This window comes from Numenius arquata, chromosome 11 (genome assembly GCF_964106895.1).
Source record: "Numenius arquata chromosome 11, bNumArq3.hap1.1, whole genome shotgun sequence".
Classification (NCBI taxonomy): Eukaryota; Metazoa; Chordata; class Aves; order Charadriiformes; family Scolopacidae; genus Numenius; species Numenius arquata.
Genome location: NC_133586.1, coordinates 3,968,638 through 3,989,865, shown reverse-complemented (window position 1 = coordinate 3,989,865; position 21,228 = coordinate 3,968,638). Strand labels below are relative to the sequence as shown.

The window sequence follows — 21,228 nt, the reverse complement described above, 5'->3', positions numbered from 1 at the left end:
TCACCCTGGGCACCATGGAATGAAACAGCTGTTCTCAAGTATGAGCAAAGCTTCAGGCACCAAGCCTAGGTTTTAAACAGCAGTTTGATAAATTTATTTATTTTAATTTTTTTTTTTTTTGAGTGGCAGGGCTGCATTAAATAATTCTGGTACTCAACTTCAGTTTCCATCTGAATGCTGTCCTACTAGTTGTCATTTCAACTGTTTTTAAGGTCACACAATTAATTGGACTACAAAGCACCTCAGGATTAAAAGTATTCCAGCAAAAACTCCTGTATGTACACAACGTGGACCAATCCCAACTGCATGACCCCACAATTAGTTGTTCCAATACAACAGACTATCGTGAACAGAAATGACGTATATTTAGCTCAAGGAAGGGTTTTTCCTTTCAGTCCAGGGGAAGAAACTTTTCTTCTGCCACTAGATACCACAGGTATCTTGTTCAGGGACAGGTTGAGCATCTCCAGCCAGAAGTGTATAGTGTATAATGTAGATGTACCCCTTGGGTCAACACAGGCCTGTGAATGCTGACAAAATTAAGCCAGCTTGGAAAAGCAGCCAATATTTTGGCTGCTAAGTTTTCTTGAGAATTGGTATCATGACTAACCATTCACAGGCCAGCCAACTTGGTCTAATTTTAACAGTGAAACAAGAATAATCCAGGGAGGCAGCTATATTTCCAGTCCCCATTCTGTGCTGAAGAACTTCTCTTCTGCTCTTTTCTCATAATGGATTCTGTAACAGAATATCAGCTTAAATTATCTAGAAGCTCTTTTTTATCTTACAGTTTATGAATCTGTGAAGCCCTGTCTCTGTGAAGATAGGAAGGGATCGTATGAAACTTGTGGCAAAAAGATTAAAACATCACTGAACATAACCTGGGCAAAAACCAAAAAAATCAAAACCCCAAAACACCAACAAAACCCAAAATAAACAAACAATAAAGAAAAGATGGAGGACAGGGTTACCTCCAGCCAGAAATCTGCAGTATCGTGCACAAACATCACCAGTGTTCCAAGACGCACGTAATTGCCACACCAAGAGCCACTCATCAACCCAATGGCTGCCAAGTGATGAACGACATGAGCCAGAAAATCCTGTGAAGGAGAGAAGAAAAAAAAAAAATAAAAAAGGTAGATCCAAGCAAGTACAGCCCTGGAGGCTGTCCAAGTGAAGTGACATGCAAGACTTGTCACACACACACAGAGATGCCCTGGCAGTCAGGAGAGCACAGATGCGTGCAGGTGTGCCAGGGACAGACTGATGCTGCCCTCATGTGGCTGCACCAAATCCAGTATCAGGACAGTGCTTTTCCTTATAAACACTCCTTTTCCCCCCCTCACAGAAACGAAGGTTCAAAGTACAACAAGCATGACCACTTGCCTTCCTTTTGTTGTCAATCCCAAGGGTAAATAAGAGAGACCAGTAAAAACTAATCTCAGCCATGTAGTACCAGTACTGGGATGGCAGCAGAGTCTGTAATGAAAAAACCCACGGTTAACTGAGAATAGCAAAAAGTGAATGCCAAGTGAAATTACTTCTTTTTTCCTTTCCTCACGTCTGCTTCTGTGCTGAGCCTTGCTTAAAAAATTAAACTAAACTAAACCCCTGTTCTGGGCTTCATTAAGAAGGATGTTCCGGGAGCCAAATATTTTAACTTTTACTCAGACCAAACACTCAGTTTCTGCAGTTCCTCCCCCACCTCTGAATTTTAGCTTTTTTTTTTTTTGATGTTTCTGTCACATAACTACACGCAGAGTACTTCTGCAATTAATTACAAACAATTGCAAATAAACGAAGCCCTCCATTTTGGTGAACAATTAACATTTTAAACATTCACACATCCCATGACTAAAATATCAGCTATTTATGCTAAAATCCTATGCATCTACTTAGGGCTAGATGCTGAGCTTGGCTGCTCCCTTGGTTCAGTAAGTTTCCCAGGTGGCAGGAAGCAGGCTGGGTTATCAGATCCCATGGGTAAGAGAAGCTGGGAAAACTCAGCTGGGAGGCAAGATTCTTTTTATTCTTTGCTCCTAAAACAGGAATAAGAAGGCAGTGTGACGGGTCACAGATTTATAAAAATAGGAGAGGGGAGCACATAAGAACCTCTGGCAGGTGGGCAAGAGGGCGGTTTGGAGTCATCTATTACAGGACTGTAAGTAAAATATTTTAGGAAGAAACGAGAGCCTCGTGACCCGTGGGAAGCACCAGAGTATTGAGCAGAGATCCCCAGGGCAGGGACTCAGATGATGCCGAACCAAATCACTGCAGAGCTCTCTCCACCTGCACTACTGAGCAATAGGGCCCAGCAGGTACACAGCACTTGGGCTGCTTGGCAATAACCCTCTGCATAATGCTGTTCTGCAGTGCCTGGAAGCACCATCAGGCCTGGTGCAAGCTGAGGGGTTCTGCACTGAATCCTGTAACACAGATAGCATCTACTGGATGCAACTGGTAACCCGGAATGGGTGGAAATAAGAGTGGTCTGGCTGGAGGGCTGAGTTGCAGCACAGGCAGATCATGGAGAAGTCCTACAACAGTCAGCAGGAGGTACCAGAGAAAGGCAAAAGGCTTTGGTGCCACACCTCTCTAGGTGTGCCCCTTGGGAGGGAGAGTTCCGCCGGATTACCCTTTCCAATGGGGAAAGACCTGGAATGCCCCAAGGCCAATGGCCCAGTGCCAGAAAGCTCACCTGAAATGGATAGCCAACCCACGTCTGCCATATGTCGTAAAACCAAGGTTTCTGGGGAAGACAGATGATTCAGAGACTGATCAGCTGAGCAACAATAAGTCATCTTAACTCAAAATCTTCGATACTTCAAATTTCTCTAAGTGAAGCAAGCTAAGAAGCTGTAAGTCTTGATAACTGTTCCCCACCATTTCTAAAAGGATCTTACATCCCAGATTTATTACATTCGTCCCAGTTTTTTGGCTTCTTTTCAGGACACCTGAAACATTCCAGTTCATCGTTTCACCATCCAAAGCAGTGGGTGTGTGTTTTATTACTGCAATTACTCAAGATATGTTGCCACAGTGATTAGATTTTGCTGTGTTTACCAGCCACACACACCACTGGTTCATGATGATAAACAGCGTTTGGGGAGAAGAGCCAGATGAACATAGACACGCTGAGAACTGCTCTGCTGCTCAGGAGAAGCATTAATGACACCCCAGGCAGTGCTCACATAGTTACAAGCAGCACTCTCTCTGTTATTCCCAACTTCTGACTCAGCAGCAACACCTCAATAAATAGCTGTGAAACACACCATTGTTGTGACCCCCAAAAATGCTGCCAGAAAAAGATTACGGCCTCCTTTGAGAAAAACACAGCCATGTAAGGCATTTGTAGGTGTTAACAAAGCATGTTGTAAAAACATCTGTGTGACTTCTTAAAACTTTCCTTAAAAATACTGATTACTCAGATTACTTTATCATTGAAGTTCAAAAGATAATTTAAAAGCTAAGTAAATCCTCAGTGCATATTGCAGCCTATCATCTAGATTACATTCAAAGATCAGAACACAAGTTGCCACTGAAACCAGAGTCTTTCAACCAGAGAGTCTTTCAATGGTCTTCAAGAAGATCTAGAAATCAGTCCTTACTTTGTTAAAAACGTAAGAATATCAATCCTTTCAAAAAATTAACTTACATCATAGAGAAATATAAATCCAGCAATGGAGGATGCAAGATAGAATGAAAATCGCCAGCTGCAAAATTAAAATGAAAAAGTAAGAACAAAGCATTACATTTTTTTATAGATACTGTCCTGAGCCAGAATTACTGCAAATCATTGTATATCACAGGCAATCTTTGCATAAACATGCCCTCACACGCCACATTAAGGGTTGTCACATATTAACTATATCTGAATTATTAATATTTAAATATTTAAGCTTTGACTAATTGCTAAAGTAGTAAATTATCTTACATAATTTCAATACAGATATCTTGATTGTGATTACAACAGTAATTTTCCAGTCAGGCACGGGCTGATCAAGAGAACGGTCACAGCAAACATAATAAATTCCCTAAAAATTAATGTTTGATAAAACCAACTCTTTCTGCTATATCAATCCCTCTGGAACACGCACACTTGACTAAGAACATCTCATAGCTCCCTAACTCCAGAAAGTCTTTCCGCCATGTAGCACATACTTTCCAGTCTGTTCAAACACTGTGAGCACCAACAGTGACTTGTTTTAATCGCTGGGTTAATTTCTTTTGATCTCTCTTAACACTGATTGTTGAAAACAGGGGAGCCCTATGAAACTTTAACAACTACTGGATTAGTTTATGTCTTACCACAGAGGTCCGAATTAACTAGAAACCTTAATCTTTGACTAGGTTTGCCAGCATTTAGTGTGATCTAAGGATTTTGTGGCTTAAACAGATATTCATCAAGGCAGATAAAACTATCAGGTTTTCACCACTGCACTGGCAAGTCAGCAAAGGGAAAAATATCCTTGTGTATCTTAGTGAACCGAAACTATGTTGTTGCTTTTATATGTCAGAGCAGGATGCTGTGATTTGGAGCCAGCAATCAGCGTTGTAATGACTCTGGAGCCTGCGTGGGAGGTATTGTCCCTGGGACTGGGTGCGGCTGGAGACTCAGCCAGAGCGTTCCCACTCCCACCTCTACAGGTGATGGAAAACTTCTTCCTTTCCATGCTTCTCCTTGACAGGAATGAGCCTGACCTTTCCCGGAGCAGCTCTTCAGGATCAATAGGAAAACACTGTGGGACTTCACATGGTGAGAAATGTTGTGATCACAGAGACAGGCACATGGCCCCAAACCTCGTGAGAATATTTTGTAGAACAAGAGCTATCCCAGAGGGCAGCAGCCAACAGAAAACCTGAATTTGCTAAAAAGGAGGAGAGAGAGCCTCAAGAAGAACACTATAATGGGCTGAGAGATGTATAAAAATGAGATTGTGGTCTTTAGCAAACATTAACAAAGTGCCATATGAGAGAAGAGGATGAGAACCCGTCTGGTAAAAGCAGCCGCTCCTTTCTGTGCCCTACATTACCTGGAGGCTGAAATCCCAGGTGAAAGAATTAGATGTTCAAAGACCAAGCCAGCATTTTACAAGAAAAACAAACAAAAGATGAGGACATAGAATGGCAGAGGCTAGACAAGATAATATGTCTCACGCCCGCAGAAGCAGCCAAGGAAACAATTATAAAATTGCCACTTGATACACTGGTAATAAATAATCCGTTTGCTTTTCAACTTTAAAGCATGTTTCCTCAGCTGACTTGAAAATGCTACTTCAGAACATTCACTGTGCAGACAGAAAAATTCAAAGGTAAGTGGTGGAATTAAGGAGAGCAAACGGAAAGGGAGAGTGGAACCCACAAGTATTACCTGTCTCAGAGTTAACCAAGAGATGCTATGAAAAACAACACCATGGCATGGGACAGACTTTTTACACAGGGGCTGGTTCTGCCCTCGCGCCTCCTATTTCTAACAAGGGAGGTGTGAAAAGTCCAATGGATATAGAGGGACTGATTCTGTGTAAGTGGTTTTCCAAATCGGATCAAAACAACAGAGCACCTAACAAGACTGTGTCATTAGTCCCCAGGCCTACAAATATATATTGGATGCACTTAGCAATAAACAGTGCTTCAGATGAACGCATGGTACACACAAGACCGCCACAGCACTACCATTGTGCATTTAGCCAAGCTTCTTTATGAATTTGATGAACAAAACCTAAACTAAAACTCATCCAAATTCATCAAATTTTGCCCAAGTTCAGAGCCATTTAAGCTCAGAGAGAGCACCGAACAGCAGCTATGCAGAAGGATTTTCTTATTTCAGGAATCTTTTCTCTTCAATTAAAGCCTAACAAATAAAAAATTAGTAGGTAAAGTTAAAGGCTGGTAAGTCTTTTACGGCAGGGAAGGTTTCACACAAAGGGCTTTCCAAACCCCAGTGTTGCTTAACTGGCAGCATTAATAGCTTAAGTATGGTTTAGATCTGGCTCATCAGATTTTGCTTGTGATTCAGAAAAACGATCCTGGAGATTGCAGACTTTCAAAAATTTCATAATGCTCCTAACACTGACTATTAACGTGGAATAATTCTGTTCCTCATTTGTTGCCTTGAGAATTATATCCAATTAAATTCACTCACAAAGAGGAGAGCAAGGTTCACAAAATTGCACAAGAGAAATCTGTTTGCTTCATTCTCACTCAAGCTGCCAAGCAAGTTTTAATTTCAGTCTTTGGCTGCATATTACTAGAGACACGCATCCACGTGAGGTAGGTCTTTTATCAATAGCAGGAAATCTCATTGTCGCTCGTAAAACAAAGTTAACTGCTCCACTAAACAACGGTAGAAATAAGCCATGGATGTCAGTTTACTCAACTCAGTGAGGCTTCAGAGCGACAGGTCTATGTTTATCAACTGGATTTATGCCCAACAGAGGACATCAAATTATTATCATATCGATTCATACTGAAAATAATCTCAATAAAGTACTCAACTTTGAGCTTTGTAGCTGCACTTTTAACCCTCATTCTTTAAACTAATCTACACTAAAAGAGTTTACATATTATTAATCACGTGAAGTTTTGCTAATGTAATTATGCTAGTCAAAAATCCAAACACACAGGCCATTAGGAAAGTGTTTTACACTGGTACAGTTAATTTCAGTATCCAAAAGAGATGAGCTATGTAAGTAAAGACATGCCCATGGGGGGATTTGCAATTTGTAGGATATTTTAGACAACACTGGAATAGTTAAATAGCAAAATGTTTAGGCCTATAGAAGTTCTCATACATTTGTGAGAAATCAGACTGTTGGATGTTTTTCCAGTTTTCAATTATATGCAGGAGGTTTTGAAACTTTTTACATATTCATTATTATCACTCAAAATTGCTCAATGGCCCTCTCTCATCAGCATACTTGAGCTCATGCTTTGCACAGTATCCCGTGTGCAAGCTGTGACACCTATCATTTAGCTCATACGGCAAGATTCCTGCTCTTGAACTGACTTCTGTACGCATAACAGCATCCCAAAATGACAGCACGGGTACATACGCAAACAAGATTGAGTAAGCATTTTTGTTCCTCTATGATTACTGGCAGACAGAAAAATATTTCCCTATTCTCTGCATGTTTTCATTAAGCATTATGCAGCAGGAGCGTACAAATAAGTCCATTATTAAACGATGAAGAAAACTGTAAAATATTTTTGATTTTTTTTTCAGGAGAAACTGTTAACCTAATCTTTTAAAGTCACACCATTTGGAGAAACACCACTGGATCCTTTCAATTTGTTTGTTTATGCACAAACTGAAACTCTCATCAGACAGACTCAGCTTTTTTGAAGTGAGTCCCCCTTAAAAGGGGCCTGAGGACCACAAAATAATTTTTTTCAAAACAGTAAGATCCATAATAATCAAAAGCATTTTCTTTTCTTACAAAGCTTCCTGGAATTTCCGAAGCACTGTTGGGATCTCAAGGTTTCGCCGTCTCCTAAACCACTTTTCCACCAAACGGACTGTACAGTTGCACTTTTTGGCAAGGCCTTGAATCTCTGACTGCAAAAAATGGAATAGTGTTAGCAACAAGATGTACTCCAGTGTCATTTTCATTTATTTTGTAGTTTACAGGTCTGCTTCCCGCTGTTGGAAGGTATTAATTTAAAAATATACTAATATTAACTATCTATGGGGGTTAACCTTGCAGGCTTCCTGCTTTAATTTTTGAATGACTCTCAGAGAAACCCTGGATTTTTGAGACACTAAATTATAGTAATAAAGCAGGCATGAAATGTACAGATGCACAAACCGTGCTATTGTCTTTCTGGTGGCTTCTGATAGTTTCAAAGATGCAACTTCTACTGTTAAGGAAGAGGTTGGGCTGCAGGAGGAAGTGCCAGGTATCAACACATGCAGAGATTGTATCTAATATCTTACCTAAATATAATTAATTATTAGATTATATTTAAATGAGTCTCACAGATGAGAAGCAGGCCTGGGATTAAGGTGACCTAAGCTCTGTTCTCCAAATGAATGTCCTTCTGTGGTACAGGGCAAGTCAGTTTAATCTTACTAAGCAAAACCCAGACTGCCTGTTGCCACCTAAAAATAAATTAGGACTAGAGCATTGCCTAGAAATGCATCTGTCATTCAAGTGCAGTCAGGTGTCTGTACTTTATGTGTGCTCTGAAGGTGAAGTGGCTCTGCCATGCAGCCATGCTAGCATGTGCTAAGCACAAAGCAGCGTGACTCTTGCATTTCTGGATGCTCAATGCCCCACGTGCAGTAGCCTGTAGGTTTGCTCCCTCTCCTCCATCCTGAAGTGCAGAAGGTGTGGGCTGACCTCCCCTGGAGCTGCTGCAGGAGCGGAGGTAGTGTTCCACTCATCCCTGGGGAAGCTCTTTCCCAGTAAGGCTTGTATGCAAATAGTGGGTGGCAGCAGCACTGTCTCCACCAAGGTAAGTCTAGTTCAGTTGGTCTCCTACCCTCAGGGAAAGCTCTGGTATGAGAGCAAAGGCACCTCAGCTGCCAGCAAGGACAGGAGCTCTCTACTTGCCATGCACGAATAATGACTTTGTTTTGACAGACAATGGAGCCGAGACACCCTCAGTCGCCAGCCAGGCCCCTGTGTGCTTTCTGAGTGTGCACACTGGTGCCCAAGCTGAACACCTGAGGGAGGCAGCCTGAATCTTTCCCATTTACTGACAAGTATAAAAATGCTGTGCCTCCTTCCAGAGGCTAATTGTCAAACTGTACTCATGCAGAAGGAAGGTATGAAACAGAGATCGGGATACTTGCCCAGATAGAGAAGAGCTTACACGTGAACGTGAATACATCTAGTCCTAGTGATATCAGGTAAAAGACATAGTAATAGAATAGCAGAGTTAGGGATAGAAAGCAAAGTTCCATGTATCAATAATTATCAATATTCCTCATTACTAGAAGTCACGGATTTCTTTTCAAAACAGCGTAGAAACACTGCAATTGTTTGGTAACTGTAGTGAGGTAAGTGAACCTTCTGACACTGCATTCACAGCAAAGTACCCATTTCCCATCAACAATCAAGTTGCCTCATTTTTTGAGATAGTAAACATTCATTATTATTTTTCTTTTGTTCAATTTTAAAAACAAACAGCAAGGTAATAGAAAGATTGCCTTTCTTTCTCACATAAGCCAGGATTAAGTGTGCAGAAACGTAACAGATCAAAAGGCTTCCATACCAGCGTTCCAATATTATTACTTGCAATAAATATGATACCACTTTCCAACAACAGATGTCAGCTGATGTTTTCTCCAGACAGAATGAGTTAAAGATGGAACACTGATCTTCACTGGAAATATTATTAACAGCCTAACCCAGAACAGCATGCCAGAAAATTAAACATCTTAAACATATTTTCTGTTTTGGATGCTATATACCCTTGTCAGCAGAACAGCAACAAGAACCCAAATAAATTAAGTCATCTGTCAATCAGCTGGAACTCATCCCATGATGTCATTGCTGATAGCTGATTCAAACAGCAAGAGTTGGGATTTTCCAAAACCAAAACCAGTTTATAAGAATGAGAATCCTTACTTGGGACGGATGTTTTGAGCACTCCCGGAAATAACTCTCTAATACAGGATTGGGCTGGGGCTTCACACGCCTTACATTCTTTATACCTAAGGCTTTTGCTAGAGGTATAGCAACGTATCTGAAAAGATATACCGTGAAAAAGTTTAAAAATAAAACACAATTACAAGACCTTAGCTATTCTCATGCCAGACTATGAACTAAATAAATCTGAAGCAATTTAATCTGCCGTAGGATATGACAGTGCACTGTGAGAGAAAGGAATCTCCCTCTAGCTAATCCCAAGGGACAACCATAGCATATTAGCAATTACGCAAAAAACCAGTTTGTAGTCCTGAAATGCTATAAAACTAAAGGGAAGATCTTGATTTTTGTGTCCTTGTGTTTTTCAGAGGCATATTGGCATTCGGCAACAGTTAACAGAGTGTGAAACAAGGACAGATGCTCTCTCCATGTGAGCTGCTACTGGGATACTTTTTCCTCGTGACAGTCACTTAGCACGTTGCTCCACAGGGCTACCACCGCTCAAAGACACTGGATTCTGCTTGAGGCCTCCAGCCTGTGGCACACAGCAACTCCCCCACAGACTGAAGGCTTCTCTTCCACTTTTCAATACAAATCGCTGCAGAGCATGCCAAATGCTTCACTCTTCTACTCAGGCAGGCTTTTCTGAAAAAGCCCCCTGCCCCCCTCCCCCCCCCCTCCTGCTGATATCAGCAATTGATTCCTTATTACTCATAGCAGCAGTCGGTTTTCCTCATTCATGGGCAGACTCACTGCAGGCCAGATGTGTGGGCTAATTATTCACATGAGCGATTTCCAATAGCAGCGCAGTGAGACACAGTTGGGCAAGTATTTACCCAGGAGACACTGTGGATGGTTATAAACATATGACCCAAATTACTTTTGATCTCTTACATGAATGATCTTATCTGGTTCTGTTTTAAGTTTGTCCAACTTAAGACATTCCAAATTTCCTCATTCTATCCTGAAATGATTATAAAAACCTACTAATCACATCCTTTAGAGCAAAAAAAAAAAAAAGTCAAGCAAAAAAATGCACAAATAAATAAGTCAAAGCACTGCAAATCTTAATATATTTGTAGCTTTCTTCTGTGGAGCCAACCTCTGCTGGTCCCACAAGATTCCAGCTGCAGCAGCAATCCATCTTTCAGTGCCAAAGTGAGAAAAAATAAGGAATCAGCATTACTAGATCTGCATAAAATGTTCACAGGAAACTTTGAGATCTCTCCAGTCTGCCTAGTTTTGCTACAACTAAACACCTGGGATCTATCAGCCTCACACAAGTGTTCTGGTGGAGGACCAAACGAAAGGAGAAGTTTGGTTTGGAGGACAAATACCTCTACCCATCCACCGAAGGAGAAAAAGCAAAAGGAAATCCAAATGAGTTTGTATTAATTGTATCTCTAATGAAAGGAGATAACTAGAATTATCCAAATGCTGTTCTAGAAGAGCTAGATAGAAATCTTTTCCTTCTAGATTGGACCACAGCCACATGTTCCTAATAGTGAAAATATTTCCCCATTTTTCACCTGTCCTATTATCTGTACTAGATCTTTCTAGCAAACCACCAACTAATCCTCCTTTATAAAAACATAAGAACATTGATCTAAAGATACCTTATTTTTTTAAAATTTGTTAGCATTAATGAGGATTAACATTAGCATGAAATGTGTTTATGTTTCTTACCTTTCACTGAAGAATCGGATAACCAGCAATACAAAAGCATATGGTATTGTGGCATATAATTGATGTGGTTTTGGAAAGACAAGTCCCTCACGGTCTACAAAATGTTCCCATGTGCAATTGATAGGCATCCAGATATTCTCCCACCAGAACCAGCTGTTGAGCGTCTTTAATATGTGTGCCATGCTAAGCAAATAAAGAGATAATTGAAAATTATTCCTGATGTATTAAAAAGAAAATACATGAAATAAAACATTTGAACCTTGTTGTGTAGAACAGTGGTTCCCAGCTGGCAGGACATTTCTTAAAGGTAAGGTACAAGCAAATAGGAGATGAGGATTGGGTCCCACGAGAACAAGCTGTCCTGGCCTGCATGGGTTGCACTGGTGTTGCAGGTCCAGCAGAGGCACTCTACAGGGACCCTGCAGGCACTGGAAAGATGCTCAAGTGTCCCCAGACTGTATCAACAGCAAACAGCTAGAGCCAGGAAAGTCCATTTTCACAGGGAGAAAAAATAAGATTTAAAAAAAAAAAAAAATCAGTTAGAGGAAGTTGAAATCCCTTTGGTTTAGACCATGCAGGTGGGATTATAATACAGCAGAAGCTAAACTAATAGATCTAAATTTTGAGCTGGTATAAACCAATGCAGGGGCTTTGAAATCTGCAGGGCTGGAGGTAATCTGCTATCTCATTTCAGTCACTCCCACCAGACTGCTTAGTGCCTGGTCAAATTTTTTGCAATAATCATTTATAATCTATCAGAACAATACACAAAAGATACTAAAGAGAAGTGATCTTCCCCAGGCTTCCTTCATGAATTAAATTTAAGTGGTTGGAAGGGTAGAAACGAAATGAGAAAGTCCAGATTGTGACTCAGTGCCATAACAGTGAAGACATTTCGCTGTTGAATTACTGCTGCTTAATATGCTAACAGCAATATCCACCTTGATCCTGATTTTGCAAACACCAGTGCACAGCAAGCTTTTTTGGGGATTTGCAGGGAATACTATGATTTAACTGTGACTAAATCCTAGATCGGAACAAAATGTCTAAAATCAGTTCTTGAAAGTAAAAAAACCAACACTCACTTAAACCAAAACATTTCATTCCTGTAAAAGTGTCATTTTTAACCTTTGCATTCTATGTTTTATATTTAGAGATTTCTGTTATCCCTCATTTAGTTGTAAGGTCTTTACAGTACAAGCATGTTGTATGTCCTATAAAAATATCCTAAAATCAAATAAAAATAGAAGTTACTATAATGTTTTCCATAAGGCTGAAATAAGCAATTTTTCTATAACTTCTAGAAGTAATACATTTAAATAACTTTTTCCATAATAAAACTTCCTGTAAACCAGGACAAAAAAAAAAAGGAAATAACTGGTTTCACTGAACATAGTTTCAGGGAAGAAACAGTTGAGCTGGGAGAATTTCAACCAAGTCTCCTCATTGCATTAGATGTCCCATCAGAAGATCTCACAGTAATACATTTGTATAGGATCAAGCGATAAGATCAAATCATGCTGAGGACAGACAGTGGTTCAGGCCCTTTCATGTTCCTCTACATTTGAGCAGGGGCCACACGACTTTAGCTTTGCCTGCAGCCACACGTAGCTTCCACACGTGCTGGATCAGGACACTCAGCTTCGTGCACTCAACCTGGCTTCCCAGATTCAGGCAGGGCTGGCTCTGAAGCCCAGCTTAATCAATAGCTAACGAACCATCGCCACGATCCACACTGGGCTGTTTCCAGTAAGCCAAAGCTTTGCAGCAGGTTTGTGAAACGGTGACTCGTATCCATCGACCAGAGCTGGGTTAACAGACACTGTGAATCAATTTACTGGCCAAGCACAGTAGTCAGCATTAAAATATTAATAACCCAGCCATTTAATCTTTTTAAATGCCAAAAGGGGACAGTAAAAACCTACTGAATGAATTGTGTATGTATAAGCAAATGCAAAAATAAAGGAGGGAGAAATTGCAATTGTTCCTCCACCGAGACTTTATATGCCATTTCAGCCTAGAGCAATTTTTTACTGCAGAATTATAAACTCCTGGAAGTAGGGATTTATAATGGGGCTGCTAACAGACCCTTAACTAGAGCTAGCAGGCGCCATGATAATGAAGCAAGGCTTTGAAACGTGACATTTTAGGTCAGACAGAAAGGCTTGCAGACGAACAGCCCCAAAACACCAGAGGAGAGACTCATTACACAGTTCTCTTTCCTAATATATCTATATCTTTTAAACTAGACTGTGCATTGCAGACTATCGCAAACTGTAACTGTAATAAAACCAGGGCAGTCTATTATAACACAGTGGAAAGAGCACTAATAGTTGGACTACGGCAAGATGGGTTGTGACTAAATATGCACCCAAAATACCTAAATCCTAGAAAAAAACAGTAATGTATGTTTTCATATTGGATTCTTGGAATTTCACTAATTCATGTTTTCTTTTCACACAGTTATGCCTTACCACATAACTACCTTCTCAAGTCTTAATTAAACTAATTAATACATCTCTATTAAACTAAGCTCATAACCATATGCTTAATCTTAAAATGTAAGGGAATTCTGGGATTTGGGGTCCACAGTCCACAGATTTCAGTAGAAAACCTTCCTGACAGAAAGGTGGGTTCTCTGAAACTCCTTCTTGCGTAATCCCCTGTATTTCTCCCAAGTCTTGCCTGGTACACGGGGGGTTAGACTATCCCTGACGAATGCTGTCCAAGTAATTCTTAGAGAACTGTTGATGAGATTCCGCATTAATCTGTGGCCTGTTCTTATGTTTCATTACCTTTAAATTGGATGTTCACCCTACATTCAACCTGTGTTTTCACTGCAGCAAATCAGGCCATTCCCTGGGCAATCTTGGAGATTTCCATCTTCCTAATAGCAGCTGTTTAAGTAGTTGAACTGTTCTCCTGTCTCCCTTCAGCTTCAGTTCTTATCATGAGGTTCCTGGAGCACCTGGAAGGTGAGGAAGTCCTTCCAAACACACCTCAGCAGCAGTGACCTGAGCATTTTACAGTTTCTGCCCTTTTTGCTCTTAAACGGCTGACAGCTGTGGCTCTGTGATTGAGTAGTTTTATCCCTCCTCAAATCATGGAGATCCTGAAACATACAGAAACTCCATAAATACTATTTTGTTGCATATTTCATATACAAGCAAGATTCTCTTCTCCTGTACTACAAACAAGCCGTGGCCCTATGAGCTTCCTGAGAGATTTCTCAGGAAACCCACACATATTTGGTACGTTCTTCTGTATGAAAAGGATGCTGATACCTGACAGAAGTCTCCATCTCAGGAAGCACCACCCAAGGCAAACTAACCAGGAATAATTCTGTGCTAGCTATATTTATCGTCTCCTCCTCCACAAATACCTATTTGCTACTTCCTAGAATTAAAATTAGTGTTGGAACTCAATTACACTTTTAAAGATGAACCCATCTACTATCCCATCCCCTCTGCAAAAAGGTTCTTTGAACACTCCCACAGCATCACCAACTCAAATAATCCAGATCTAGGGTTTACTCACCACATCTACAGCAACCGCTGTCCCAAATGCTAATCCTCATTATCAGCTTTCTCCACACTATGACTTGACCACTTCATTCTAAATTATTTACTTTGAATCCTTTTGATCCTAAACAATGGCTGTGTAAATCGTGAAAGAAGAGGCCAGAGGATGGAGAAAAGGAGACAGACAGAAAGCACACAGGTCATTTGTCTCTAGTGAGGTTTGTCTGATAGAAACCCTTAGCTGCCATTTGCTGATCTCTCCTCCTTCTCATTAGCAGCTGCCTGAACAATTGTGCCTTCTCAGAACCCCTAATCCCACATCTGTGTCAACTCACCAGGCAGAGTGTGAATGGCCAGAGAGACCAAACCCTGCCTTTGGACCACACCAGGTTAAAGGCACATTGCCAGCGCCACAGCAGAGAAAATCTTCCCATTATTATTTGCACACAACTTTTTCTGGAAAAAAAGGGTTTGTCTCCACAAATGCTATTGTTCTGGCACATTACATATAAACCAACCTCAAACACTTACGTATTTTAAATTATGTTGTCTATACTGTTTAGTTTTGGTTTTAACCAAAAGAATTTAGGCAACTTGTTAAATCCTAATAGGCTAGGAAGGCCAGTAACCCCTTGGCCATAGAATCTTACACTGAGAACTCCTCTTCCAAGCACCCATAGCGTGAGCAGGGAGAGGAAGGCCTCCACCACAGGTCCTTTTGTGGAAGTGGCTAATAAATAGGTAGAAGTCTTTCAGCTGTCCCTTCTGCCACCCAGGGGCTATGAGCAGTGATGGTGAGGTAGACGGGTGTTTCCTCATATAGTCCCTGAAATCTGGGTGGGAAACAGGAGAACCAGTTTCTTATCACTTGGGTGAGTGCACTGTGTTTTGTAACAGGCTCATTTTATGCTGCCGAGAAATTTTCGCCTCCGAGAAGCGTCATAACTGAAGTCCTTGGGACCCAGGTTTGTTTCCCAACTATATCAGCGTAAAACTAGAGTACACTTACTTTTGTCAGGAGCTTGTTACTACACAAAGGCATATGTTCCAGTGTAACCACAAGTGGTGGCAACCAGTTCCAGTGCTGGGATCAGGCTGTAGATATTGGATTTCAAAGGCAGCTGATCTTTTCAGTTTGCATAAACTGTCACAAGTTGTTATCCTCCCTAAACACACTCTGCTTCCGAAGACTGAGCAGCAGATGTAAAGGCCCAGCTTGTCCTGATTTGGGACCAGCTCTAACAAGAAACTTGAAAGCCTAGCCAGCCTGAACCTCCCCTTGCTGGGAGTGCTGAGCTCAGAGACTTTTTTCCTTACTGCTCGTAACAGCACCAAGCAAGCAGCAAAATGTGTCGAGTGAGTAAGAAATGACAACAGCCAAGTGACCCACATTCTGCCCAACCTACAGTGAAAAAAACCAACTCTGCTTCTTCCCAGATTCCTATCCATACACCAGCAGCACCAGTATTATTTTCACTGATGAAACTGAAGTCATTGCCATTGCTCCAGAAGTCAGTCTAACAGTAAAATAAAGCTATTTTAGAAAACTGGAAATTCCCCCTGTATCTTGGAAATTAAATACTCTGAATGAAGAAATCCAATCGCCTCCTTGCTGAGGAAAGATCTCCTCTGTAGGCTAATCTAGTTTTAAATAGGCTAGGGCAAAACAAGAAAATCAGGAATGATTACTTCAGGACTACAACCTTTATAATTAAAGGGAAGCCTACAGAGTTGGGAAGTACCAATGTGAAGCCTCTTTCAAAGCTCTGTTCCTTGGATCCTTGATATATTCTTTTTTTTTTTTTTAAAAAAAATCTGCTATTTTTAATGCCATTAAGCAAAAAGGGACAATTTTTGGTTTGAGAAAAGCTACATGGCTACTTTTTGAAAAACAAAATCAGGAGCTGCTTTGAAGTGGAATTTCTGGCTGCTGCAGCCTGGGGAATGAATAAGAAGAAACAGAGCCAAAGTTTTGATTGTGTTCTCGGAGCAAAAGCTCTCGCTTGCAAAAACTGAATTTCCAAAACCAGAATGAAGAGAAGGCGATATCCAGGTTTGAAGGATGTGTTGGGATGATTTCTTATCCTTATTTACTGGATAAATCAGAAAACCCAAAATTCATTAACAAAAACATGCCAGTGAAAGAAACCTTAATTTCTCTAAGCATCTTATCAGACCATCTACTGAAGGTTTAACAGGAAAAGAATGAAATCAGCAAAAAGCAAGAATAACGTAATTCTTCTATTTCTCTCCTCATTTGGTAGAACTAGTAAAGCTGGTGCAACGACTGTTGGGAAAAAAAAATAAATAAATAAAAAATCAAGTCTCAGATACCAAGAGATAGCAAAGCTGTTCCACGCTGTTAATCATCAACATTAAACCAAAGTGGTTTGAAGGAGTAAGTAAAGATCAGATCCACCATATCTTGGGTGGTTTTGGTTTTGCTTTTGCTTAAGACTAAGCAATACACGCAACAATTAACACACAAGTTTCAGCAGCAGATCTGTAATCTGCTAAAAGTGGGTAGCACATTCTTTAAAGAATCCCCTACTACCACCATCGTGAAACAGGAGAAAAAAATAGGGGACCTGCATTTTGTCGCTCACAGTTGTGCAACCTTTTTCCTGTTGAAGACAGCAGAAGCACTACCTAAGAGGTACCTTTTAAAAAAAAAAACAAATCCCAATAGCACAGAAAAGTGAGTTTTAATAAAAATCAAAAAAACCCCAGAAGTACAAACAATAACTTGTTAATAGTTTAGTATTCATGCAAGTGTTGACAGTTGATATTGTGCCATACAGCCTTTCAAATGTACAACAGCTGCTTTATACATCTTCTGGACACACTTGCAACTCGCAAGTTTGAAAAATGGCAGGATGCGATGCCAGATTAGCTTTTCCACTGATAATTTTTTATGCTAAAAAAATATTACTAGTCCCTAAGGCACTAAGAGGAACCCTGACCTCCACTGTTTTTTTTAACACACAAACACATTCATTCAGGCATCAGTTATTAGTTGTAAGTGTCTGCCAGTTGGAGACATTGCTTATTCCTGCTTCTTGGCGCTGTCTTTTCCATTTGATCAAACAGTGTTTTGTGCCTAATTGGCATAAAGGGTTTGAACTATGGTCGGTGGAGGAAAGAACTGAATGAAGGATATTTGGTTCATTCTACCATCTCTTTGCATCTCATCTTTTCTCACCTTATTCATCCAAATGTGAAAACACGATTCCAGTTAAATTCCACACAACCCAAGTCACAGCAAGAATGGTATCTCACCAGTCAAGAACGAACTCTTCTACAACCTGTGGTAACACAGAATACAAGAGCTGTGGGACTATAGAGGTTCTTATGATGAAACACTGAAATACTCCATACACATAAAACAAATTAAGATTGCTATGAGACCTTTAACTTCAGGTTTACTCCCCGTCTTATAAAAATCTCAACTGTAAACAGTTCAACGGCCTAGTTATAGGGCAATTAAGAGTATTTTACTTCTTTTACTATTCTATCACATTACCTTGTAACTTGGCTTCTATTGTATCAGGCACTTTGATTAAATCTCAATTAAGGTGGCAAGCGAGTTTTATAATATTTTTCTCTGTTCTCTGAGGGAAAGAGAATCAGAACTGTTTGAAAGAATTCATTTTCTGGGTGAGAGTTACCATGCTGTCTCTACTTAAAGGTAAATCACTTTTGACCAGCTAAAATGGTTTTACCTGATTGCAGATAGCTGAGGAAAGTGAAATACAGTTCTCACACTGTACAGTTACAGTGCAAACTATATCTGATTTTAAGCTTTAAAAATCCATAACATTGATAGTGTTAGATAAAGAGCTATGAAATAACTTAGAGGTAAAAAAAAATAGTTCTTTAAAAAAAAATAACAAACACCACTCTATCCAAAACACTGGTTTTTAACACATGCTTAATTCATAAAAAGTTTTAACAGACCTAGAGAGACAACAACAATTGCTTCAAGAACTTGTTAGTAACACTTGTCAAAATGTAAGGAAAAATCTTTTTAAGTATGACAGTTTTCTTCAAATTATTACTATTGGGGAAAGATGCAAAAATAATTATTTTTTGTAGTTTACCAAAATTTTATTTGAAATAAAAATCCAAAGCCTAACTTAAAATGCTAAGCTATGGAGATTTTACCAGTCGTGAGCCTTCTTGGTCACTAATTTAAGGAAAGGGTTAAGGGCAGAGAAGAATAGAGCAGAACGGGTAACACAGTGGCCAGGATAAGCACATTATTAGAAGTACAACAGTACCACAAAACATGTGGAGACAACAGAAGAGTAAGGAACCAGAGAGAGGACCTGAGGGTGCAGAGGCAAAGGCTGTTGGCTTCTCCACCTGGGCAGTGGATGACTCAAAGTTTTAAATTAGCCCTTGGGAGGTAGGGAAAGGGACAGGGTTGGTGTATTCGCACTCCGGGAAACTGTCCAATTTGCAGCTTCCTGAAACAGGGTCTTCAGCTGTCACTTACACGCAGGGGCTCAAATTTGTACATTGAGTTTAATGATCTCTACACCACCCTGAACAGTTAAACCAAGTCTATTGCGCTACACTGTTCTCAGTTCTCCTCCTGTTGGTTATCCCCTCCTTTGCAGTTTAACCTGCCCAGACACTCTCCACCCACAGAGACAACTAAAGGAGGAGCCAGAACATAACTGGTATTTCATTATTTCAGCCACTGTTTGGCATCCTTTTCATGTCCTAACAAATGCAAGAGAGACCTTCACCTAAAGGTGTACCAGCATAGCTTCTTCACCAACAGTGGCACCCAGCTGAAGATAAGACCCATGCTAGGAAGCTAGCTAAAAATACATTACAAAAAGAGGAAAACCAATGAATGGGATTCCTCCATCTGAATGTTATAGCATTACTATGAAAGAACCCTTTCTGGCAGCTTGTTTAAATGTATTATTTATAAGCACTAGCTTCTTCAGATCTTCAACAGGTAAGTCTTATTAAAACCTCTGTTAAACTGAATTGCTTACAGAACATTTTTTTCTTAGCATTTTACAGACCAAAATTAGAACTAGCTTTTTCAAGCAATTTTAATTCAAGGGGTTTTATGCAATCTTTTACATCATTAGCTAACATTATTTTTCCTGTTAATAAACTTTCCTCCCTTCCAGTTCAGAAAGAAGTGATCTTAAAAGCACTTAATAGAATAATGATACAAGTAGTAGAAAAGCAAAACGACTACTGCAACCTGTACTACTTTTCTCTAAAATAAAAAGCAGTTCTCATAGGTTGGAATACTTAGTAGCAACAAATAAGATCTCATTACCACCTATCCCACTCTTTATCTGAAGACTATCAAAGAGTTACTCTAATTTTCCCTTATAAAACAGATGATGTTAGAGACCAGCACATGCTAACAGTTCAGACCGTAATCTGATGGAGGGAGGAAGGGGGAAAACAGAACACAAAAAACCCCATAGAACAGAAAAAAAAAAAAAAAAAAAAGAAAGAAAAAGAGATTCCTACCTTTATGATGTTGCAGCCAAAGAGAACATAAGCACATTAGCAGGGAAGAGGCATTACCCTCACTACTTTGTCAAAGGTAAACACGCCCAATCTACAGAACTCTTTCAAATTCTTCAAAGACCCACCCAGCAAAGCTGCAGTTCAAGATTTCTGACTGAAGGCAATCCTGATGTCATATGTATCCACTCGGTGAAACTCGGGAAGCAGTAATGCCGAGTGCCTTCCCTTGCGCTTGTTTCAACATAGTAGATGAAGAAACGTTTGAAGTCACATGGTATTTTGTTGCGCGATGAGAGTTCGTCTCAACTTATAGCGCTCTATACATGCATGGGTGGATGCTGCGCCTGCTGATTGTGCAGAAAAGGAAACCCCAAATGCATCCCTTCACACTCACGTTTTTAGATGCATTATTAGATGAAGTAGGGGTTTTTAAATAAAGTTAGAGAAAGGTTTCTGCTCCTATTGGCCTGCCTCAGGAATACTTCCAGCTTCAATCAACTGTTTTATGGAAAGTGTTCTAGTTCCTCAGAAGATATAAAGTAGAGTTTTTGAAATTCCCAAAGCAGAGGGCAACATACATTGAGTGTATGTTTGATTAGAGATACTACATGAACGTGGAAATTTTACTTAACCCTGTGATCTTTAATTTTATTTTTTTTAATAAATTCCATAACTAAGGAATAAGGCTGAAAGTCACTCCTTACCAGCTCCCCCCAGTTTCAAATAATGAGTACCAGAACGCAGAACTGTTGGCACTACTTAGCATTCTGGTGGGCTGGACACCTTAATGTTGTTCAAAAGGAAGGAGAGAGCCTCACTGACAAGCCAGGAGCAGAGAAACCTCAGCCCTTTCTTCCTGCTTGCAGTCAGCAAACAGCAACCCATGAAATAGGAACAGACACGTCGAAGTTTCACCTCGC

The 21,228-nt window shown here is 40.1% G+C and overlaps 1 protein-coding gene across 1 annotated transcript in view; it reads right to left on the bottom strand.

Moving 5' to 3' along the window:
• CERS3 (ceramide synthase 3) overlaps window positions 1–20,337 on the bottom strand; it is a 38,165-nt gene extending 17,828 nt beyond the window's left edge. The window contains exons 1-8 of the mRNA XM_074155665.1: window positions 20,309–20,337; window positions 11,280–11,462; window positions 9,573–9,690; window positions 7,437–7,555; window positions 3,656–3,713; window positions 2,699–2,749; window positions 1,387–1,479; window positions 972–1,100 (exon numbers count right to left, since the gene is read on the bottom strand). Coding sequence (XP_074011766.1) covers window positions 972–1,100; window positions 1,387–1,479; window positions 2,699–2,749; window positions 3,656–3,713; window positions 7,437–7,555; window positions 9,573–9,690; window positions 11,280–11,461 — 750 coding nt within the window. The 5' untranslated portion in view covers window position 11,462; window positions 20,309–20,337. The remainder of the gene's footprint in view (window positions 1–971; window positions 1,101–1,386; window positions 1,480–2,698; window positions 2,750–3,655; window positions 3,714–7,436; window positions 7,556–9,572; window positions 9,691–11,279; window positions 11,463–20,308) is intronic.
• Window positions 20,338–21,228: the final 891 nt, after the last annotated feature.